Source organism: Aulonocara stuartgranti (genome assembly GCF_965226115.1).
Source record: "Aulonocara stuartgranti genome assembly, chromosome: 14".
NCBI classification, from domain to species: Eukaryota; Metazoa; Chordata; class Actinopteri; order Cichliformes; family Cichlidae; genus Aulonocara; species Aulonocara stuartgranti.
This window is the reverse complement of record NC_138950.1, coordinates 25,776,569-25,798,240: the sequence shown is the minus strand read 5'-3', so window position 1 is coordinate 25,798,240 and position 21,672 is coordinate 25,776,569. Positions and strand designations below refer to the sequence as shown.

At 37.3% G+C, this 21,672-nt stretch overlaps 1 protein-coding gene across 3 annotated transcripts in view; it reads right to left on the bottom strand.

Annotated features, from left to right (window-relative positions):
• Positions 1–473: 473 nt before the first annotated feature.
• lekr1 (Leucine-, glutamate- and lysine-rich protein 1) overlaps positions 474–21,672 on the bottom strand; it is a 195,063-nt gene continuing 173,864 nt past the window's right edge. For 2 of the 3 annotated variants that reach the window (XM_082501792.1, XM_082501791.1), the window contains one exon: positions 474–2,084. In XM_082501792.1, the coding sequence (XP_082357918.1) occupies positions 1,629–2,084 (456 nt within the window). In that variant the 3' untranslated portion in view covers positions 474–1,628. Of the gene's footprint in view, positions 2,085–4,567; positions 4,735–21,672 lie in introns of all 3 variants that reach the window. The other variant, XR_014270618.1, reaches the window with a different exon arrangement.

Genomic DNA, 21,672 nt, shown 5'->3' with positions numbered 1-21,672 from the left:
AACAACTGAACAAACTCCATGTGATGAAGGTCATGTGATAAGGCAAGAAGATTTGCGATAAGTGAGTACACAGAGCTTAATCTGGGATTGCTTTGTTAACAACAATTCCAGATCAAGGTCAAGATTCCACTGTGAAGCCTATTTTCTCACTCACACAAGCAGTTATGTATATAAAAAACTAATATAGAACAAAAGAAGAAGAAGAAGAAGAAATGTAGCTCAAATTTGAAGAAGTAAGCCAAGTCTTCCTCTTACACCTAAATGGACAGTACACTATGGACACAATTATACAAGTAAGAACTTTCTGTGACTTAAGGTGAGTGATGGTAGAGTTAGGATATAAATAATCACTCTCTGAAAACTCACACACGGCAAAGTCACAGGCAGTGTATAAAACACACACAAGGCCACACACTGAAACACAGGAAGCCAACACTGTGCTTGTTACAAAGCACAAAAAATGCACTTAAATCACACTAAGAACCAGTATCTTGTTGTTTTTATTATAAGGAAGTCAATAGAATCACCAAAGCTTACAGCAAGTGGAAGCCTCTGAAGTAAGTGACAACCTAATTGAAAAATGCAATTAACCAGTAGCAAATTTATTACTACAATGATGACAGTCAACTTGAGGTAAACTTTCCCCCCTTTACGTGTTGTGGTAAATGTCTTATTAACCCTTCGAAGAACATATGTGCAGGTTTTACTGGCACACAGTCTTTGTTTGAGAACATCCTCTCCACGCCGACAAAGGTTTTTTAGCAGATAAACCATATGTGTGTGTTCTGGCAAACAGGAAATGTTGGCAGGATATAATAATTTTTCCCCCCCACCTTTTTTAAGTGAATGAAGTGCACGTGTGCATTGTCTCGCAGATGGATTGGAAAGAGGGACACGGGGTGAGCGAAGGCTTGTGTGCATGTGTGCCAGTAAGCAGGGAAAATAGTTCCATGCCACACACACACACACACACACACACACACACACACACACACACACACACACACACACACACACATCTCTCCCATCATGCCAATTTATCCCAAATGTAGGGGAAGAGGAAAAGAGAGGAGGAGGAGGGGATGGAAAGACCTTCCACAGAGTGAATGATGTCAATAACACACAAAGCCTCAGGGGAGAAGGCTGGGTAATTGTTGTTGTGTGCATGTGTGTGCGTGTGTGTGTGTGTGTGTGTGTTTGTGTGTCTGGGGATGCTTACCATACAGTTTCTTTTGTGTTTGCCTGCCTTTTGTTTGTGTCCACGGGTGGCAAGGGACATGCTGTCATGCTCCTTAAAGCTGTGTGTGTGTGTGTATTTGAGTGTGCGTTGTTTGTGAAATCCTGTGCGTGCCAGTGAGTCTGCGTGAGTCAGGTTGTGAGAAAACAAGTGCATATCTGTTGCTGAGTGTGTGTACTGAGAGTTTACTAGTGTGCAAACAAGGACTCAGGCGCAGTGCCTTATCTGAGTGTGTGTGTGTGCAACTTTTAAAGTAGTCAGTCAGATAATTAGTTTAAAAGAAAAATAAGATGCTATTAAAACGAATGTAAAAAACATAATTAAACTACTATTGATATCTGCTTCGTTCAGTAACTGATTAACACACGTACAGGCCTGTTTGGCTTGCTTTTCAGAGCGTCTCCTTCCTCTCCATCACTAAATTGACCTTACGTTTGACTTCACTCACTGTGTAGCTTGTTTTCAGTTTGGGCAGTGTCACCTCTTTCTGTTTTTCTCCACCTAGCACTCTCCCACTGCTCCAGGACTCCAAATTCCCCAATCCCACTTGTTCTCCACCCGTGCCCTGGCCTCTGCCTTTGTCTGTGCAGGCGGGCGAAGGCCGGAGTCTGCTTGGGGAGGCCAAAGAGCGAGTGAGCGGTGCCCGGGCTTGACCGTGTTTGTGTACATTTTTGTTCCCTGTTGGTGTGTGTCTCTCCAAGTGGTCTGGAAGTGAAAGCTTTAAGGTGTCCTGATGAGATGCCTGGGATCGCAGCCCGAGGAGCTCCTGGCGAGCCTGAGACAGCGCAGCAGTTAGCTCTTCCCTCTCTTGACACTCCCGCCTTACTGTGTCCTCGAGTAACGTTACCTGGATATGAACAAAAAATGAATCGTTCAGAGGATCTCATCAACAACTTTTGTTTTATTTTCAAATAAAGAAGGAACAATTCACCTCTGTTTCAGTTTCTCATGCACACATATTAATATTAACCTATTTTTTATGAGCTAATCAGCTTTGAACCAAGCTTAGCTCAAGTTCAAAGCAGTAGTTCAAAGCTGACTCAGTCATGCAGAGATTTAACAAATAAAATACACTCTGTACTTCATTTGTTAAATCTCTGCATGACTGGCAAAAATGGCTAAATATTTACAGTTTAAAGGAGGGGTTGTGACTGTTTGAGACCATAAATGGCAAATATGGATAAAGTGATTAACCAGGGCCCTGTGCAAGTTTTATTTTTCTGTAAAACATGCTTACTGCATTCACCTCCTCACCAAATATCCCAAGCTGCATTAGGCATCCGGCTTCTACCTGACTAATGTGCAAACTTTTGAGCTATGGTGTGTGTAAATGAGACAAACCAGTGCAAAAATCACCTTTTCACTACACAGGATGCACAACGCACCAGGGCCCCAGGAACAGGAAGTAAAGGGCTGGGTTTAACTCACAGGCAAACATTTAAAAATTAAATAGGCATTCTTTTAAAGCCCTCCATAGCTTTGTCCTAATTTTACACGCATTTCCCACCAATATGGCACATGGCAATAAAGACTGCTTATTGGCTCATTTAATTACAAGCATGTGCCATTTCAATGGTTTGCATCATTATGGCCATCTGCTGTTTGATAACACACACGTGTTGCTTGCAGCCCAAAAATGGTGAAGTGACAAACCTAATCACCAAAATTTAACAGATACTAAAAGGCGGATCTTTGTAAGCAGTCTGTGTGGACTCAAAACAATTAACACCACACAAATCTTACGGCAATCACTCCCACATGCTTTTAGCACAAGAGCGGGGTGATGTATAGACTGCACAGCTTCCATAATGGATTTTTTACACTCTAATTATGAATTTTAAGGCTAAAAAAAGGCTACTTGACTTGCATGAAGAAAATAACACTTTAAAGGTTGAGTGAGGCATCCTTCTTTTTCAGATTTTGCTCTACTGGCCATCTGGTCTGTTTATTTCTCCTTGCAATGTGTTTATATTGTGTTGTTTAGCATGTTAGCATGCACCACATTCACTTTCACTCTTAGATGCAGTGTTTTGTTTGCCCAGTCTACCTTCTCCCCAGGCCTGTGTGTAAGCAGGAATACCACTGTCGCAGACTGGCTGCAAAACAGTGCTTTTATTCCAATATTTACAAAACCAGGGCAGTGCACAGACAGCTAGCTGACTGTGTGGTATTTGGTAGATGTGCAGTTGCTTAAGAGCATTCATACAAGGAATAATAAAAACAGAGACACACTAATATCCACCTAAAGTCTGATAAATTAAGCCATTGGGAGGTATTGATTATAAATTTACATTTGTTTGAAAAAAATTGTTAAATCTTTTACTTGTTTTTGTTACTTTTATCAGTGTGATGAGGTTCATCAGTTTGCTAACAGCACTAAAAACTGAAACAAATGTGAAGAACCGAAATGGGTCAATCAACTACATCTCGGAGCTAGGCTAAGCAAAAATGCGCTGCTCCTGTGTTTGTGTCTGGACTCTTAAATGCTAATGCTTTCACAGGCGTGTCAGATAAAACCGATGATTTAGGCACCCTGAAGATGAATGAATTTAATCCAGAATAAAATGAAATATGTTGCTTTCAGATTTGTCTGAGTAAGCATTGGATGTAAATTTTAAGCCTTTAATATTCTCACTGGCCACACTATACATCAAACACTCACGTGTGTTTTTAAAGTGTGTGTGTGTGTGTGTGTGCGTGTGTGTGTGTGCGTGAAACATAAACGCACTTCTTGACTTGAGAATGTGACTGTGAGATTGTCTCTGTGTGTAAATACTGCCCTGGCCCCAGGGTGTACATCCACATCTGCTTCTCAGACAGGCCCATCATGGAGGACATACAGTAAATGCGTGTATACCGGCTTTTCACATTCATATTTTATATATAATTATCTGTCTACAATTGTCAGCATATGTACACGTGTTAACAGATGCCTGTGACACACTTTTCCAGCTTTGTGTGCTGTGTCGCACCTCACGCTATTATTGTGAGAGTGTGTGTGTGTGTGTGTGAAACTGTTTGCACACGTTGGGCCACTTCCTAAGTGTGTGTATGTGAGTCTCCATCCTGTATGTTTATATGCAGCCATGTGTTAGATCATGTAAACGTGCGCGTGTGCGTGTGTGTGATGTCATGCATGCCAGTCTAGCTGCAATCATTAGGGGCTCCTAGTGAGAGCAGGATTACAGGGCTATTAGAAAGAAGTCACACGCAAACTTACAGAGCCCCTGCTTTTAATCTTACACAGTAAACCACATTCCACTGGCAACACACACACACACTCAAATGCACATAAAATACAGTTTAAGACCCTCATCAGCATATACATACTGTATTTAGTGATGCAGATCTACTGTGGAGTGCATGTTTGCACACGCAACGTTGCATGTGGTGTGTGTTCTCTCTGTTGTGTGACTTCAGTGGTTAGTGGGGGGGGTTAAAGGTTAGCCATTTGATCCCTCAGACACAGTGTGACCTTTCCCTCTTCTCCTGGTCAGCTGCAACAAAGCCACAGACAGACAGGAGGGGGAGGGAGACAAGGAGAGTCCGGGACACAGAAACAGACAACATAAAGGAATAGAGACAGAGTTCAGGGGACGGGCAAGAAAGAAAAAAACAAAGCAAAGCAGCGAGAGGGGAGAGATTCAAGCCGAATAGGAGAAGATTATGCAGTTATTGCTGGCTTGATCTCCATACTGCTCCAGCCACAGAGTGACACGCTAAAGAGGCCACAGCATCTGCAATGCTATTGTTTGAATATCACTTTTTTACAGTTACTAAAGGCTCCACATTATACCCCTTTTTAACCAGTTAATGCAAGTACCACATGTCCCCAGAGTGTATATGTTTCAGCTTAAAATAACACACAGCTCATTATTTCTTCCACGCCTGCACAGTTTTGAGCTCGGTTTCAGCATGTGCAACTTTAAATCAAACTGGAGCTGCAGCTACACCCGCCTCTTTCAGAAAGAGGTCTGTGCAGAGCAACAGAAACAGAAATAGAATAAATAAAAGCATGTGATGCAATGTAACGCTTAATAAAAATAAAAATGTAACTTCTAACAAGCTTTTAGACTTTGTGGTTCAGGTAATTATGGACACTGCACTAAAATAATTTTGCCATTTGGATTTTTTCTTCTTCTTCTCCTTCTTCTTCAGGACAGTATGTCCTTAGAAATGAAAAACTGAATCATGGCTGTACTAATGAATTATGAGCATGTATTCTCCCTCTTAACCTGCCAAACTCACCTCCAGAATACACTGGAGAACCACAAGAACCAAAGTTAGTCCCTCTTTGTCTGATTTTTCTGCTGTTGGTGCATATGTTTATGACTTTTTTTGCTGAACCTCAATAAACTGCTTTAATAAGGAAGCTGAATCGACAATGGACAGGCTTAGTTCATCACATTCTGGACCTGACGTGACTGCTGGTGAGAGGTCATTTGAAGGAAGTTGCCAAGATGCTGCAACAGTATCTGACCAACGAAATGGCATAATGACATAACAAGTTCATAGTCGAAATCCAGTGACCATTTTTCATAGAGGAAAGGGCGGTGAAAGCTCGCATTTGAATAGGAAAGATAATCTAGAAGCGTTATACTGATTGATCTTCTCTAACTACAGTCACAGCGCAGTCAAATATGGTGACAAAGAACAGAAAGGCGGGGTGGTGATGGGGGAGAAGCCGCTGTGCTGAAGGTCCATGAATGACATTAAAAGAGCGTGTCAGCTGTGAAATTGGCATCAGGACACCTTGAACTGGCTTAACCTATTTGGACGGGCGCTTCGAACGGGAGACCGCTGATGAGACGGTGGGCGGACAGAAAGGGGGAGGGTCGTTAGAGGGCTGACAGATTGTAGCGATACAAAGCTCAGCTGCATGACTGAGACAGTCATGCAGCGGAAACCAAGGTGATTAAGCAGTGATGAGAAGAAGATGACTTGACTATAACGACCTTTGTAGATTAGGGATGGATCGTCTCCTCTGATGAGTCTTCTGTGAGTTTTGCTTTTACTTTCAAGTTCAAACTGAACATTTCTTTTAACAGAAACAACTTAAAAAATACACAAAGATTTTGCCTGTGATGCTGTTATGTGGCTGTGTACAGTTCAAATAAAAATGCAACATAAATGATCCTAAAGCACTTTTTCTTCATAATTTAATATTTCACTGTTGCTTAAACTATTGCAGCTCATATAGTGGGATGTCTTCACAATGTGTTTCAACTGAAGATTAAACATTTAAAGCTGGACTTACCTTGGACAGAGACTTTTTAAAATAATTTTGGTTTTGTACATTACAATGAATTTTAAATGAAACAACTCAGATGTAGCTTTAATTCAGTGTGTTAAGCAAAAAGATTGAATAAAACTTTCAGAAACTAAAGCATTTTTTTAACGCAATACCGTCATTTCAGGGGAACAAAAGTACTTGGACAAATTAAATAACTGAAAATAAAGTGTTTATTTCTAATACTTGGTTGAAAACCCTTTGCTGGCAATGACAGCCTGAAGTCTTGAACTCATGGACATCACAACGTGTTGGGTTTCCTCCTTTTTAATGCTCTGCCAGGCCTTCACTGCAGCGGCTTTCAGTTGCTGTTTGTTTGTTGGCCTTTCTGTCCAAAGTTTTAACAAGTGAAATGCATGCTTAGTTGGGTTAAGATCAGGTGACTGACTTGGCCATACAAGAATACAACCTCTTTGCTTAAAACTCCTGGGTTGCTTTGGCTGTATATTTTGTGTCATTGTCCATCTGTATTATGAAACACTGTCCAATCTGACTGCATTTAGCTGGACTTGAGCAGACAGTATGTCTCTGAACACCTCAGAATTCATTCGGCTGCTTCTGTCCTGTGTCACATCATCAATAAACACTAGTGTCCCAGTGCCACTGGCAGCCATGCACAACCAGGCCATCACACTGCCTCCGCGGTTTTACAGATGATGTGGTATGCTTTGGATCACGAGCTGTTCCACGCATTCTCCATACTGTTTTCTTACTTCACTCTGGTAGAGGTTGACAGTTCAAAGACTGATCTACCTTTTTTATTCTTGAGGCTTATGAGTGGCTTGCAGATTATAGTGAACCCTCTGTATTTACGTTCATTCAGTCTCCACTTTATGGTAGACTTGGATAATGATACGCCTACGTCCTGGAGAGTGTTGTTCACCTGGCTGGCTGTTGTAAAGAGGTTTCTCATCACCATATAAATGATTCTGCAATCATCCATCACTGTTGTCTTCTGTGGACGTCCAGGTTTTTTTTGCATTGCTGAGTTCACGCTCGCTCTCTCTCTCTCTCTCTCTCTCTCTCTTTCTTTCTTTCTTTCTTTCTTTCTCAGGATGTACCAAACTGTAGATTTTGCCACTACTATTATTGTAGCAATTTCTCAGATCTTTTTTTTTTCTGTTTTTGCAGCTTAAGGATAGCTTTTAGCTCCTTTGACTGCACGTTGTCTGTTCAAAGCAAAATGTTCCTGATGAAAGCACGACACCTCAAATCAAGCCCAGGTCTTTTATCTGCTCAATTGATAGTGATACAATGAAGGAATTGCCCACAGCTGTCCATGAAATAGCCTTTGAATCAATTACCTTTTGGTCCCTTTAAAAAGTGACACATGTTAAGGAGCTGAAACTCCTAAACCCTTGATCTAATTTAAATATGGATGCAGTCAAAGGAAAGCTGAGAGTCTAGTAATTATGTCCATGTCCAATATATAACTATAATTGTGTGGATGCTTTAAGCATCCACACTATTGAGTTCCTGTTTCTCTTTATTCTTTATTATTGTGTGGATGCTTTAAGCATCCACACTATTGAGTTCCTGTTTCTCTTTATTCTTTATTGTGTGGATGCTTTAAGCATCCACACTATTGAGTTCCTGTTTCTCTTTATTCTTTATTATTGTGTGGATGCTTTAAGCATCCACACTATTGAGTTCCTGTTTCTCTTTATTCTTTATTATTATTTTTATTATTATTATTCTAGTTGCCACTTTTTCTGCTTTCTTTGGCACTTAACTACTTCCACAATTTTTATGCTATTTTCACCGTTCAAATTTTATACTATTCTGCTATTTCTGCTAAACATCGCTATGATTTTTGCTATTTTTTGCTATTATACTTTTTAAAATATTCCACTTTTTTCCTTTAATTTGTCCCATTGAAATGAATGGAAAACTTCCAAAATTCTGCTAAATTTTGCTTGTTTTTGAAACTTAACTACTTCCTCATACTTTCGCCTAGAACAACCATTCAAACTTTAAAATGTTCACAAATTATTGGGCTATTCAGGTATGATTCAGCTTTTTCAAATGTTTTACTGTTTTACTTTTATGCCTCTTAAAGTTTTGAGTTGCAAAATTGTGATTTTTCACAAAATACATGCGTTGTTATGGTTGCTATGCTCTTGGCTTCCAGTGTGCCACTGAAGGTTTTGCAATTTTCACTTCATGTCCGAACAACTTCTTGCTACTTGCTCAATTTTCACTCAACTTCCACAAATTATACATCAAAACGTAGGTATTTTTGCTGGCTTTCAGAAAATGTCACTATCATTGTTGTGGGATTTATAGAATTTTCGCAAATCTCCTCAGACCAACACAATGTCAGAAAACTCTCCATATAAAGTGAATGGAGAGCTTGTTCAAAATCACCGCTGGATTTCTGTAATGAGAGGCATATTCGAATCGTCATATCTCCTTAACGAAGCGACTTTAAGACATGAGGCTTGTCCCCGAATATCTTCAGACACCCCTGACGCTCACAATTCAAGAATTTCTTTCTCACCTATTACCGTTCTGAAATGAGTTGGACTTGTTTGAGGGTAGGAAGTTCGTCCTTCGCTCAGATTTCTTCAGATTTAAAACTCTGGAAATGAACCACTTTTTTCTCTCGTCATAACTTTTTGTTGGATTTCCACAGAGACCTGAAAATTTCCATGACTGTTCACCAAAGCCTGCTGTCTCTTACGGTGAAAGAATGATATCGATACTCCAAATAGATTTCGAGTTACAAAGCGTTGTTTGAGGGCAAGTCAAGGCAGTTTTTGCTTCGCTCTACTCAGTTATGGTGCATTACAAGTCAAATATCTTTAATAATTCATATTTTAATGATAAATTGTAAACACTGGAAGATTCCCCCATCTCTTCTGAACAAAACGGTGTAAGAATGACCGCTCTAGCCCCTACGGTTTGGGAATTATGGTCATTTGTTTGAGGGGAGTCCTCACTATGAGAAATAGGCTGCAATAATCCTGTGCCTCTCTGTGCTGCGTGTGTAAAAAGAGGCACATGTTTTGGCGGGAAAAAGTACACAGGCTCTCTGATTGGTGGATTCAAATTCAGCAGCTCCCAGGCTGACCTAGAAACTTACTTCTCTCTCCCTGTGCATTTTTTTGCTGATTTTTTCATTTAACAAGTATATTTGAGGGACCCTCAGCATGTTCAGCATTTTTTCAGCTGTCCATTTTGCTTTTCCAATTTTTCTGTTTAACTGATTACTATTGTGCTAAATCATACTATTTCTGCTATTTTATAAGATTTGTGCCTAATATAGTATTTCTGCTAAATTACAATATTTCTGCTTTTTATACTATTTGTGCTAAAACATAGTATTTCTACTAAATGTAGTATTTATGCTTAATCATACTATTTCTGCTTTTTATGGGATTTGTGCCTAATATAGTATTTCTGCTTTTTATAGGATTTTTGCTCAAACATAATATTTCTACTAAATGTAGTGTTTATGCTTAATCATCCTATTTCTGCTTTTTATAGGATTTGTGCTTAATATAGTATTTCTGCTAAATTATAGTATTTCTGCTTTTTATAGTATTTGTGCTAAAACATAGTATTTCTACTAAATGTAGTATTTATGCTTAATCATAGTATTTCTATATATTTCTATATATTTCTGCCAGGTACCCAGGCAGCCAATCTTCTGTGAGGACTGAGACATTCAAATTTTCAAATCAGGGCCTGCACGGCTTCCCAGCCAATCATATATGTGTCCTGAGGCATTCAAATTTGCATATTGGGGCCTTCATGGCTTCTAAGCCAGCCAATCATATCTGAGGGCTGAGGAATTCAAATCCACAAATCAGGGCCTGCACAGCTTCCCAGCCAGCCAATCATGTATGTGGGCTCCAGGTATTCAAATTTGCATATTGGGGAATTCGTGGCTTCTAAGTCAACAAGTCATCCATGTCATATATCTCTAAAAATTCATATTTTAATGATAAATTGTCAACACTTGAAGATTCCCCCATCTCTTCTGAACAAAACGGTGTAAGAATGACCGCTCTAGCCCCTATGGTTAGGAAATTATGGTCATTTGTTTGAGGGGAATCCTCACTATGTGAAATAAACCGACAGAAGCAGGTCTATGTCTCTGTGCTGCGTGTGTAAAAAGATGCACCTGTTTTGGCGGGAAAACGTAAACAGCCTCTCTGATTGGTGGATTCAAATTCAGCAGCTCCCAGGCTGACCTAGAAACTTAGTCCTCTCTCCCTGTGTGTGTGTGTGTGTGTGTGTGTGTGTGTGTGTGTGTGTGTGTGTGTGTGTGTGTTTGTTTAGTGGGAGAGAGAGGACCCTGCCCTTATTTGGCAGCATGTCATTGTAGGATTTAAATTGAACATAGTTAGACTGGTTGACTGGATTAGAGCCTGTGTTTGTGTGTCCCTCTGTGCATTTGTGTTTCAATAAGTTATTACTATTCTGCTAAATCATAGTATTTCTGGTACTTTTCGGTACTTGTGCTAAATACAGTATTTCTGCTAAATCATACTATTTCTGCTTTTCATAGGATTTATGCCTAATATAGTATTTCTGCTAAATTATAGTATTTCTGCTTTTTATAGGATTTGTGCCTAACATAGTATTTCTGCTAAATTATAGTATTTCTGCTTTTTATAGGATTTGTGCCTAACATAGTATTTCTGCTAAATTATAGTATTTCTGCTTTTTATACTATTTGTTCTAAATTATAGTATTTCTGCTTTTTATAGGATTTGTGCTTAATATAGTATTTCTGCTAAATTATAGTTTTTCTTCTTTTTATAGTATTTGTGCTAAAACATAGTATTTCTACTAAATGTAGTATTTATGCTTAATAATAGTATTTCTATATATTTCTGCCAGGTCCCCAGGCAGCCAATCCTCTGTGAGGACTGAGACATTCAAATTTTCAAATCAGGGCCTGCACAGTTTCCCAGCCAATCAAATAAGTGTCCTGAGGCATTCAAATTTGCATATTGGGGCCTTCGTGGCTTCTAAGCCAGCCAATCATATCTGAGGGCTGAGGAATTCAAATCCACAAATCAGGGCCTGCACGGCTTCCCAGCCAGCCAATCACATATGTGGTCTCAGGCATTCAAATTTGCATATTGGGGAATTCGTGGCTTCTAAGTCAACAAGTCATCCATGTCATATATCTCTAAAAATTCATATTTTAATATTAAATTGTCAACACTTGAAGATTCCCCCATCTCTTCTGAACAAAACGGTGTAAGAATGACCGTTCTAGCCCCTACGGTTAGGAAATTACGGTCATTTGTTTGAGGGGAGTCGTCACTATGAGAAATAGACTGCAAAAATCCTGTGTCTCTCTGTGCTGCTGCGTGTGTAAACAGATGCACCTGTTTTGGTGGGGAAAAGTGCACAGCCTCTCTGATTGGTGGATTCAAATTCACCAGCTCCCAGGCTGACCTAGAAACTTACTTCTCTCTCCCTGTGTGTGTGTGTGTGTGTGTGTGTGTGTGTGTGTGTGTGTGTGTGTGTGACAGAGAGAGAGAGAAAGCCTTTTAATGGGATGATCCCATTGTAAGATTCAAATTCAATATATTTAGACTGGTTGACTGAATTGGATCTTGTGTGTGTGTCTCTCTGTGCATGTGTGTTTCCTCATGTGTACATATTTGTAATTGTGTGGCAGTCATAAATTTTTTTGCTGATTTTTGTCATTTAACAAGTATATTTGAGGGAACCTCAGCATGTTCAGCATTTTTTCAGCTGTCCATTTTGCTTTTCCAATTTTTCTTTTTAACTTATTACTATTGTGCTAAATCACACTATTTCTGCTATTTTATAAGATTTGTGCTTAATATACTATTTCTGCTTTTATAGGATTTGTGCTTAATATACTATTTCTGCTTTTATAGGATTTGTGCTTAATATACTATTTCTGCTTTTATAGGATTTGTGCTTAATATAGTATTTCTGCTTTTCATAGGATTTGTGCTTAATATAGTATTTCTGCTAAATTTAGTATTTCTGATTAATTATAGTCTTTCTACTAAATCATAGTACAGTATTTCTGCTTTTTATGGGATTTGTGCTAAAACAAAGTATTTCTACTAAATGTAGTATTTATGCTTAATCATACCATTTCTGCTTTTTATAGGATTTGTGGTTAATATAGTATTTCTGCTTTTATAGGATTTGTGGTTAATATAGTATTTCTGCTTTTATAGGATTTGTGCTTAATATACTATTTCTGCTTTTATAGGATTTGTGCTTAATATAGTATTTCTGCTTTTCATAGGATTTGTGCTTAATATAGTATTTCTACTAAATTTAGTATTTCTGATTAATTATAGTTTTTCTACTAAATCATAGTACAGTATTTCTGCTTTTTATAGGATTTGTGGTTAATATAGTATTTCTGCTAAATTATAGTATTTCTGCCAAATTATAATATTTGTGCTAAAACATAGTCTTAATTTAAAATTACAATATTCATAGTTCATCACAGTGTCTCTGGTAAATCACAATATTTCTGCTCTGTTGTACTATTTTTCTAAATCATAGTGTTTCTGTAATGTTTCAGTATTTTTGGCTAAATATATTCTTTCTGTTATCTTATACTATTTCTCCTAAATTCTTGTATTTTTGAGAAGTTATCATGTTTCTGGTAAGTTACAATATTTCTGCTAAATTCTGCTATGCTATTGTATTTCTGCCAAGTATTATGTTTCCTCTAAGATATTGCAGTTCTGCTAAGTTATTCCATTTTAGCAAACTTCTTTTGCTTCTGCAAAGTTTTTACAATTTCTGCAACTTTTCAGCTTTTTCAGCTACTTTTTGCATACAGCTTCAGCTTTAAGCATCCACACTGCATTTTCGCAGGAAATGCAAATTTTTCTAGTTGTGTGGATGCTTAAGCATCCACACTATTGAGTTCCTGTTTCTCTTTATTCTTTATTATTATTCTAGTTGCTTCCGTACACTTTTTGGCACTTAACTACTTCCACAATTTTCAGCCGATTTTCACCGTTCAAATTTTAAACTATTCTGCTATTTCTGCTAATGTGCGCTATGACTTTTGCTATTTTTAACTATTATACTTTTTAAAATATTAAGCTTTTTTCCTTTAATTTGTCCCATTGAAATGAATGGGAAACTTCAGCAATTCTGCTAAAATTTGCTTGTTTTTGAAACTTAACTACTTCCTCATATTTTCACCTAGAACAACCATTCAAACTTTAAAATGTTCACAAATTATTGGGCTATTCAGGTATGATTCAGCTTTTTCAAATCTTTTACTGTTTTACTTTTATGCCTCTTAAAGTTTTGAGTTGCAAAATTGTGATTTTTCACAAAATACATGTGTTGTTATGGTTGCTATGCTCTTGGCTTCCAGTGTGCCACTGAAGGTTTTGCAATTTTCACTTCATGTCCGAACAACTTCCTGCTACTTGCTCAATTTTCACTCAACTTCCACAAATTATACATCAAAACGTAGGTATTTTTGCTGGCTTTCAGAAAATGTCACCATCATTGTTGTGGGATTTATAGAATTTTTGCAAATCTCCTCAGACTAACACAAGGTCAGAAAACTCTCCATATAAAGTGAATGGAGAGCTTGTTCAAAATCACCGCTGGATTTCTGTAATGAGAGGCATATTCGAATCGTCATATCTCCTTAACGAAGCAAAGTTAAGACATGAGGCTTGTCCCCGAATATCTTCAGACACCCCTGACGCTCACAATTCAAGAATTTCTTTCTCACCTATTACCGTTCTGAAATGAGTTGGACTTGTTTGAGGGTAGGAAATTCGTCCTTCGCTCAGATTTCTTCAGATTTCAAACTGTGGAAATGAACCACTTTTTTCTCTCGTCATAACTTTTTGTTGGATTTCCACAGAGACCTGAAAATTTCCATGATTGTTCACCAAAGCCTGCTGTCTCTTACGGTGAAAGAATGATATCGATACTCCAAATAGATTTCGAGTTAGAAAGCGTTGTTTGAGGGCAAGTCAAGGCAGTTTTTGCTTCGCTCTACTCAGTTATGGTGCATTACAAGTCAAATATCTTTAATAATTCATATTTTAATGATAAATTGTAAACACTGGAAGATTCCCCCATCTCTTCTGAACAAAACGGTGTAAGAATGACCGCTCTAGCCCCTACGGTTTGGAAATTATGGTCATTTGTTTGAGGGGAGTCCTCACTATGAGAAATAGGCTGCAATAATCCTGTGCCTCTCTGTGCTGCGTGTGTAAAAAGAGGCACATGTTTTGGCGGGAAAAAGTACACAGCCTCTCTGATTGGTGGATTCAAATTCAGCAGCTCCCAGGCTGACCTAGAAACTTACTTCTCTCTCCCTGTGCATTTTTTTGCTGATTTTTTCATTTAACAAGTATATTTGAGGGACCCTCAGCATGTTCAGCATTTTTTCAGCTGTCCATTTTGCTTTTCCAATTTTTCTGTTTAACTTATTACTATTGTGCTAAATAATACTATTTCTGCTATTTTATAAGATTTGTGCCTAATATAGTATTTCTGCTAAATTACAATATTTCTGCTTTTTATACTGTTTGTGCTAAAACATAGTATTTCTACTAAATGTAGTATTTATGCTTAATCATACTATTTCTGCTTTTTATGGGATTTGTGCCTAATATAGTATTTCTGCTTTTTATAGGATTTTTGCTCAAACATAGTATTTCTGCTAAATGTAGTGTTTATGCTTAATCATCCTATTTCTGCTTTTTATAAGATTTGTGCTTAATATAGTATTTCTGCTAAATTATAGTATTTCTGCTTTTTATAGTATTTGTGCTAAAACATAGTATTTCTACTAAATGTAGTATTTATGCTTAATCATAGTATTTCTATATATTTCTGCCAGGTCCCCAGGCAGCCAATCCTCTGTGAGGACTTAGACATTCAAATTTTCAAATCAGGGCCTGCACGGTTTCCCAGCCAATCATATATGTGTCCTGAGGCATTCAAATTTGCATATTGGGGCCTTCATGGCTTCTAAGCCAGCCAATCATATCTGAGGGCTGAGGAATTCAAATCCACAAATCAGGGCCTGCACAGCTTCCCAGCCAGCCAATCATGTATGTGGGCTCCAGGTATTCAAATTTGCATATTGGGGAATTCGTGGCTTCTAAGTCAACAAGTCATCCATGTCATATATCTCTAAAAATTCATATTTTAATGATAAATTGTCAACACTTGAAGATTCCCCCATCTCTTCTGAACAAAACGGTGTAAGAATGACCGCTCTAGCCCCTATGGTTAGGAAATTATGGTCATTTGTTTGAGGGGAATCCTCACTATGTGAAATAAACTGAAAGAAGCAGGTCTATGTCTCTGTGCTGCGTGTGTAAAAAGATGCACCTGTTTTGGCGGGAAAACGTAAACAGCCTCTCTGATTGGTGGATTCAAATTCAGCAGCTCCCAGGCTGACCTAGAAACTTAGTCCTCTCTCCCTGTGTGTGTGTGTGTGTGTGTGTGTGTGTGTGTGTGTGTTTGTTTAGTGGGAGAGAGAGGACCCTGCCCTTATTTGGCAGCATGTCATTGTAGGATTTAAATTGAACATAGTTAGACTGGTTGACTGGATTAGAGCCTGTGTTTGTGTGTCCCTCTGTGCATTTGTGTTTCAAGAAGTTATTACTATTCTGCTAAATCATAGTATTTCTGGTACTTTTCGGTACTTGTGCTAAATACAGTATTTCTGCTAAATCATACTATTTCTGCTTTTCATAGGATTTATGCCTAATATAGTATTTCTGCTAAATTATAGTATTTCTGCTTTTTATAGGATTTGTGCCTAACATAGTATTTCTGCTAAATTATAGTATTTCTGCTTTTTATAGGATTTGTGCCTAACATAGTATTTCTGCTAAATTATAATATTTCTGCTTTTTATACTATTTGTTCTAAATTATAGTATTTCTGCTTTTTATAGGATTTGTGCTTAATATAGTATTTCTGCTAAATTATAGTTTTTCTTCTTTTTATAGTATTTGTGCTAAAACATAGTATTTCTACTAAATGTAGTATTTATGCTTAATAATAGTATTTCTATATATTTCTGACAGGTCCCCAGGCAGCCAATCCTCTGTGAGGACTGAGACATTCAAATTTTCAAATCAGGGCCTGCACAGTTTCCCAGCCAATCAAATAAGTGTCCTGAGGCATTCAAATTTGCATATTGGGGCCTTCGTGGCTTCTAAGCCAGCCAATCATATCTGAGGGCTGAGGAATTCAAATCCACAAATCAGGGCCTGCACGGCTTCCCAGCCAGCCAATCACATATGTGGTCTCAGGCATTCAAATTTGCATATTGGGGAATTCGTGGCTTCTAAGTCAACAAGTCATCCATGTCATATATCTCTAAAAATTCATATTTTAATATTAAATTGTCAACACTTGAAGATTCCCCCATCTCTTCTGAACAAAACGGTGTAAGAATGACCGTTCTAGCCCCTACGGTTAGGAAATTACGGTCATTTGTTTGAGGGGAGTCGTCACTATGAGAAATAGACTGCAAAAATCCTGTGTCTCTCTGTGCTGCTGCGTGTGTAAACAGATGCACCTGTTTTGGTGGGGAAAAGTGCACAGCCTCTCTGATTGGTGGATTCAAATTCACCAGCTCCCAGGCTGACCTAGAAACTTACTTCTCTCTCCCTGTGTGTGTGTGTGTGTGTGTGTGTGTGTGTGTGTGTGTGTGTGTGTGACAGAGAGAGAGAGAGAGAGAAAGGCTTTTAATGGGATGATCTCATTCTAAGATTTATATATATTATTTATATATATATTATATTTAGACTGGTTGACTGAATTGGATCTTGTGTGTGGGTCTCTCTGTGCATGTGTGTTTCCTCATGTGTACATATTTGTGATTGTGTGGCTGTAATAAATTTTTTTGCAGATTTTTGTCATTTAACAAGTATATTTGAGGGACCCTCAGCATGTTCAGCATTTTTTCAGCTGTCCATTTTGCTTTTCCAATTTTTCTGTTTAACTTATTACTATTGTGCTAAATCATACTGTTTCTGCTATTTTATAAGATTTGTGCTTAATATACTATTTCTGCTTTTATAGGATTTGTGCTTAATATAGTATTTCTGCTAAATGTAGTATTTATGCTTAATCATACTATTTCTGCTTTTCATAGTATTTGTGCTTAATATAGTATTTCTGCTAAATTTAGTATTTCTGATTAATTATAGTTTTTCTACTAAATCATAGTACAGTATTTCTGCTTTTTATGGGATTTGTGCTAAAACAAAGTATTTCTACTAAATGTAGTATTTGTGCTTAATCATACCATTTCTGCTTTTTATAGGATTTGTGCTTAATATAGTATTTCTGCTAAATTATAGTATTTCTGCCAAATTATAATATTTGTGCTAAAACATAGTCTCAATTTAAAATTACAATATTCATAGTTCATCACAGTGTCTCTGGTAAATCACAATATTTCTGCTCTGTTGTACTATTTTTCTAAATCATAGTGTTTCTGTAATGTTTAAGTATTTTTGGCTAAATATATTCTTTCTGTTATCTTATACTATTTCTCCTAAATTCTTGTATTTTTGAGAAGTTATCATGTTTCTGGTAAGTTACAATATTTCTGCTAAATTCTGCTATGCTATTGTATTTCTGCCAAGTATTATGTTTCCTCTAAGATATTGCAGTTCTGCTAAGTTATTCCATTTTAGCAAACTTCTTTTGCTTCTGCAAAGTTTTTACAATTTCTGCAACTTTTCAGCTTTTTCAGCTACTTTTTGCATACAGCTTCAGCTTTAAGCATCCACACTGCATTTTCGCAGGAAATGCAAATTTTTCTAGTTGTGTGGATGCTTTAAGCATCCACACTATTGAGTTCCTGTTTCTCTTTATTCTTTATTATTGTGTGGATGCTTTAAGCATCCACACTATTGAGTTCCTGTTTCTCTTTATTCTTTATTATTATTCTTCAAGTTGCTCGTTTTTCGTCCGCTAACTACTTCCACAATTTTTGTGCTATTTTCACCGTTCAAATTTTAAACTATTCTGCTATTTCTGCTAATGTGTGCTATGACTTTTGGTATTTTCTGCTATTATACTTTTTAAAATATTAAGCTTTTTTCCTTTAATTTGTCCCATTGAAATGAATGGGAAACTTCTGCAAACTTCTGCAATTCTGCTAAATTTTGCTTGTTTTTGAAACTTAACTACTTCCTCATACTTTCACCTAGAAAAACCATTCAAACTTTAAAATGTTCACAAATTATTGGGCTATTCATGTATGATTCAGCTTTTTCAAATCTTTTACCGTTTTACTTTTATGCCTCTTAAAGTTTTCAGTTGCAAAATTGTGATTTTTCACAAAATACATGCGTTGTTATGGTTGCTATGCTCTTGGCTTCCAGTGTGACACTGAAGCTTTTGCAGTCTTCTCTTCATGTCCGAACAACTTCTTGCTACTTGCTCATTTTTCACTCAACTTCCACAAATTATACATCAAAACGTAGGTATTTTTGCTGGCTTTCAGAACATGTCACTATCATTGTTGTGGGATTTATAGAATTTTGGCAAATCTCCTCAGACCAACACAAGGTCTCAAAACTCTCCATATAAAGTCAATGGAGAGCTTGTTCAAAATCACCGCTGCATTTCTGTAATGAGAGGCATATTCGAATCGTCATATCTCCTTAACGAAGCGACTTTAAGACATGAGGCTTGTCCCGGTATATCTTCAGACACTCCTGACGCTCACAATTCAAGAATTTCTTTCTCACCTATTACCGTTCTGAAATGAGTTGGACTTGTTTGAGGGTAGGAAATTCGTCCTTCGCTCAGATTTCTTCAGATTTCAAACTGTGGAAATGAACCACTTTTTTCTCTCGTCATAACTTTTTGTTGGATTTCCACAGAGACCTGAAAATTTCCATGACTGTTCACCAACGCCTGCTGTCTCTTACGGTGAAAGAATGATATCGATACTCCAAATAGATTTAGAGTTACAAAGCGTTGTTTGAGGGCAAGTCAAGGCAGTTTTTGCTTCGCTCTGCTCAGTTATGGTGCATTAGAAGTCAAATATCTTTAATAATTCATATTTTAATGATAAATTGTTAACACTGGAAGATTCCCCCATCTCTTCTGAACAAAACGGTGTAAGAATGACCGCTCTAGCCCCTACGGTTAGGAAATTATGGTCATTTGTTTGAGGGGAGTCCTCACTATGAGAAATAGGCTGCAATAATCCTGTGCCTCTCTGTCCTGCGTGTGTAAAAAGATGCACCTGTTTTGGCGGGAAAACGTAAACAGCCACTCTGATTGGTGGATTTAAATTCGGCAGCTCTCTCCCTCTGTGTGTGTGTGTGTGTGTGTTTAGTGGGAGAGAGAGAACCCTGCCCTTATTTGGCAGCATGTCATTGTAGGATTTAAATTGAATATAGTTAGACTGGTTGACTGGATTAGAGCCTGTGTTTGTGTGTCCCTCTGTGCATTTGTGTTCCAATATGCCTCCATATTTGTAATTTTGTAAGTTATTACTATTCTGCTAAATCATAGTATTTCTGCTTTTCATAAGATTTGTGCCTAATATAGTATTTCTGCTAAATTATAGTATTTATTATTTTTATAGGATTTGTGCCAAACATAGTATTTCTGCTAAATTATAGTATTTCTGCTTTTTACACTATTTGTGCCTAATATAGTATTTCTGCTTTTTATAGGATTTGTGCCTAATATAGTATTTCTGCTTTTTATAGGATTTGTTCCTAACATAGTATTTCTGCTAAATTATAGTATTTCTGCTTTTTATACTATTTGTTCTAAATTATAGTATTTCTGCTTTTTATAGGATTTGTGCTTAATATAGTATTTCTGCTAAATTATAGTTTTTCTTCTTTTTATAGTATTTTTGCTAAAACATAGTATTTCTACTAAATGTAGTATTTATGCTTAATAATAGTATTTCTATATATTTCTGCCAGGTCCCCAGGCAGCCAATCCTCTGTGAGGACTGAGACATTCAAATTTTCAAATCAGGGCCTGCACAGTTTCCCAGCCAATCAAATAAGTGTCCTGAGGCATTCAAATTTGCATATTGGGGCCTTCGTGGCTTCTAAGCCAGCCAATCATATCTGAGGGCTGAGGAATTCAAATCCACAAATCAGGGCCTGCACAGCTTCCCAACCAGCCAATCACATATGTGGTCTCAGACATTCAAATTTGCATATTGGGGAATTCGTGGCTTCTAAGTCAACAAGTCATCCATGTCATATATCTCTAAAAATTCATATTTTAATATTAAATTGTCAACACTTGAAGATTCCCCCATCTCTTCTGAACAAAACGGTGTAAGAATGACCGCTCTAGCCCCTACAGTTTGGAAATTATGGTCATTTGTTTGAGGGGAGTCCTCACTATGAGAAATAGGCTGCAATAATCCTGTGCCTCTCTGTGCTGCGTGTGTAAAAAGATGCACATGTTTTGGCGGGAAAAAGTACACAGGCTCTCTGATTGGTGGATTCAAATTCAGCAGCTCCCAGGCTGACCTAGAAACTTACTTCTCTCTCCCTGTGCATTTTTTTGCTGATTTTTTCATTTAACAAGTATATTTGAGGGACCCTCAGCATGTTCAGCATTTTTTCAGCTGTCCATTTTGCTTTTCCAATTTTTCTGTTTAACTTATTACTATTGTGCTAAATCATACTATTTCTGCTATTTTATAAGATTTGTGCCTAATATAGTATTTCTGCTAAATTACAGTATTTCTGCTTTTTATACTATTTGTGCTAAAACATAGTATTTCTACTAAATGTAGTATTTATGCTTAATCATACTATTTCTGCTTTTTATGGGATTTGTGCCTAATATAGTATTTCTGCTTTTTATAGGATTTTTGCTCAAACATAGTATTTCTACTAAATGTAGTGTTTATGCTTAATCATCCTATTTCTGCTTTTTATAGGATTTGTGCTTAATATAGTATTTCTGCTAAATTATAGTATTTCTGCTTTTTATAGTATTTGTGCTAAAATATAGTATTTTTACTAAATGTAGTATTTATGCTTAATCATAGTATTTCTATATATTTCTGCCAGGTCCCCAGGCAGCCAATCCTCTGTGAGGACTTAGACATTCAAATTTTCAAATCAGGGCCTGCACGGTTTCCCAGCCAATCATATATGTGTCCTGAGGCATTCAA